Source organism: Temnothorax curvispinosus, unplaced genomic scaffold (assembly GCF_003070985.1).
Source record: "Temnothorax curvispinosus isolate PA1 unplaced genomic scaffold, ASM307098v1 QBEX01006907.1, whole genome shotgun sequence".
In the NCBI taxonomy this organism is placed as follows: domain Eukaryota; kingdom Metazoa; phylum Arthropoda; class Insecta; order Hymenoptera; family Formicidae; genus Temnothorax; species Temnothorax curvispinosus.
In genome coordinates, this window is record NW_020216687.1 from 1 (window position 1) to 2439 (window position 2439).

The 2439-nt window shown below is 30.1% G+C and overlaps 1 protein-coding gene across 1 annotated transcript; it reads right to left on the minus strand.

Moving 5' to 3' along the window:
- Positions 1-58: 58 nt before the first annotated feature.
- On the minus strand, positions 59-2194 carry LOC112456502 (unconventional myosin-Ic-like). Its single transcript, XM_025019095.1, has 5 exons — positions 1914-2194; positions 1060-1229; positions 830-984; positions 454-582; positions 59-239 (listed from the first exon to the last, which is right to left on the minus strand). The coding sequence occupies exons 1-5, from the start codon at positions 1964-1966 to the stop codon at positions 78-80; spliced, it is 669 nt and encodes a 222-aa protein (XP_024874863.1). The 5' UTR covers positions 1967-2194; the 3' UTR covers positions 59-77.
- Between the last annotated feature and the right edge of the window lie 245 nt (positions 2195-2439).

Consider the following 2439-nt stretch of genomic DNA (forward strand, 5'->3'; position numbering starts at 1 on the left):
ATTTTAACGTGTCCTAATTAAGTACACCGCGTTGGGCATTACTGCTTTATTTCAATTTTATCTTACTTAATTTAGATTTACTTACTGGCCATCTTAAAATCATTAGGTTTGATGCAACGAATGTAAGACGGTTCTTTACCCATGAGAATCTCAACCAGATTATTTAAACTATTTTTAAACTGAGTTATGGCTGTTTCCGGGCGCTTCTTACTGGTTAAATCTTTCACATCGAATACACTCTGTAAGCAACAAGAAATTGCAAAAGTTACAAGAAAACGTAGAAAATATTCGAAACCAAACCAAAGTTGCAAGAAAATTCCGCGAAAAGTATACGAGAGAAATTAGAAGAAAGTACTTTCGTTTTAATTTTCGAAATTGAGAACTTTAAAACTGTCATTCTTTAATTAAAAAACAAATTTTTACTTTTTTCTTACGGAAAAATTAAATTTTTACCTTTGTGATGGAATTCGTTGTATGCGACATAATTTCACGTAAATCTCGAAATAGTAAATCATTATTTTTCTCGAGGAATCCGCGTACGTTGTATGTAACGTCACCGGCGTAATGCACCAATCTGAATTCCTGAAATATCAAGCTTATTTTTACATTCTCAATTTTGCACAAATTTCACAAATAATTGTCATATTAATAGCTACAATAAATAATAAAAATTAGTTAGCAGATAATATATTTATATAATAATCGAACAAATTAAAATAAATAAAATAAAATAATTAAAATAATCGAATAATAATTTAGTTCTCTCTCTCCAGTATTTCGAGACATTAATATTCATAATTCAATTTAATATTTAGTATAAAATTCTTACGTCTCGTCCCATAATCTTCTGCGTTTGTATATCAGCCTTTTTATGACTGATGTAGTGAGGATGGTTCTTCAGATTTACGTTCAACTTCTCCAGGAAGCTCATGTCCGTCGGTTCTCCAGGTCGCAAACACTCTTCGTCCATTAATGATATTATTCCTGTCGCATTAACGGTTAATTAATGACAATGTGTAATCGCGAATGTGAATTGGCGGAATTTTTTTAAAAATTAACCTTTATACTTCTCTTCAATCAGGTCACAGATGATCTTATTATTAAAATATTCTATGTTCTCCCAAGTTATCCCTTCGCGCAGATATTCCTCCTGCTCTGACTTTAATGTCAGTTGGATGAATAACTGTTGTAATTTCTCGTTGCAAAAGTTAATGCAGAACTGCTCGAAGCTATATTGAAGTAACGAAAGAGAGAATTACCGTTAACTGAATATATTGATGTCGCCGTATTTACATTATACTAGTAATAATTAATTTCCGTCAAAAAATTCCATTCTTCAAATAAAAATATTAATTTAAGATATAGAATAGAAAATAAAGAAATATATAAGAAATCCCTAGAGAAAAAATTTCTCATATTTTTTCAGAAATTTTCTAAGAATTTCTCATATTTCAAATTTATGAAAAATTCTGAAAAAATATGTCAAATTTCTCAGATACTTTCAGAAATGGTTGGATGAGGATTTTCGGAATATTTCAGCATCTGTATGTATGAAAATTTTTAATAAATTGCGCGAATAATTTTCTCATATTTATTCAGATTTCTCGAAGATGGTGTTAGTGGGAAAAATCTGAAATATTTCATTATTATTTTATCCGAGTTTTTTTGAAAAATGTTCCAATTCGTATAAAAAATTTAAGAAAATCTTAAAATTCTGAGAAAGTCTTAAAATTTTCATAGAAATTTTAATTAATAATATGAAAAATTCTGAGACATTTTTCCACCAGGGATAATAAAAATGTAAAATAAAATGTAGAAACTTGAAAAAGTACATTTTTCTAAAATTATTATTTATGGTACTGATAATATTTTCATTGTAAAATCTTTAAGCGTAATTGTTATTCGGCAGTTACCTATTTTTCTGAAAGATTTCAAAACCATAAATGTCCAAAATGCCCATGACCATTTTGCGCCGGGGATTGGTCTGGGGCTGGAGAGACTTGTTGAGTCTAGTCACGAGCCAGGTGAATAATCTGTCGTACACGGCCTTCGCCAGCGCGTCTCTCGCATAAATAGCCAATTCCCTATTCAAGGGTGAAACCACCACGTCACCGTGAGCATCTATGGTGCGATGAGTAAACGCCTTTGCCAGTCGCTTCACGTCGCATCCTAGCAGCTATTCAATCACGATTCAAGAAATGTGACATCGAAAAATTTGCAAGTACTGAATTTACAAAAAAAAACGAAATAAATTCGAAACAGAGAAATAATTACGTAATGAAATAATGATGTGAAAAAATATAAAGGGCTTGCGCGTAAAAAAATTTCACTCCTTGAATAAAGATATCAATTTAAGATATACATAGAATGTAAAACAAAGAAGTTATATAAATGAAGAAGTTATACAATATAATATTTTCTTTATTTTGTATGAAACGC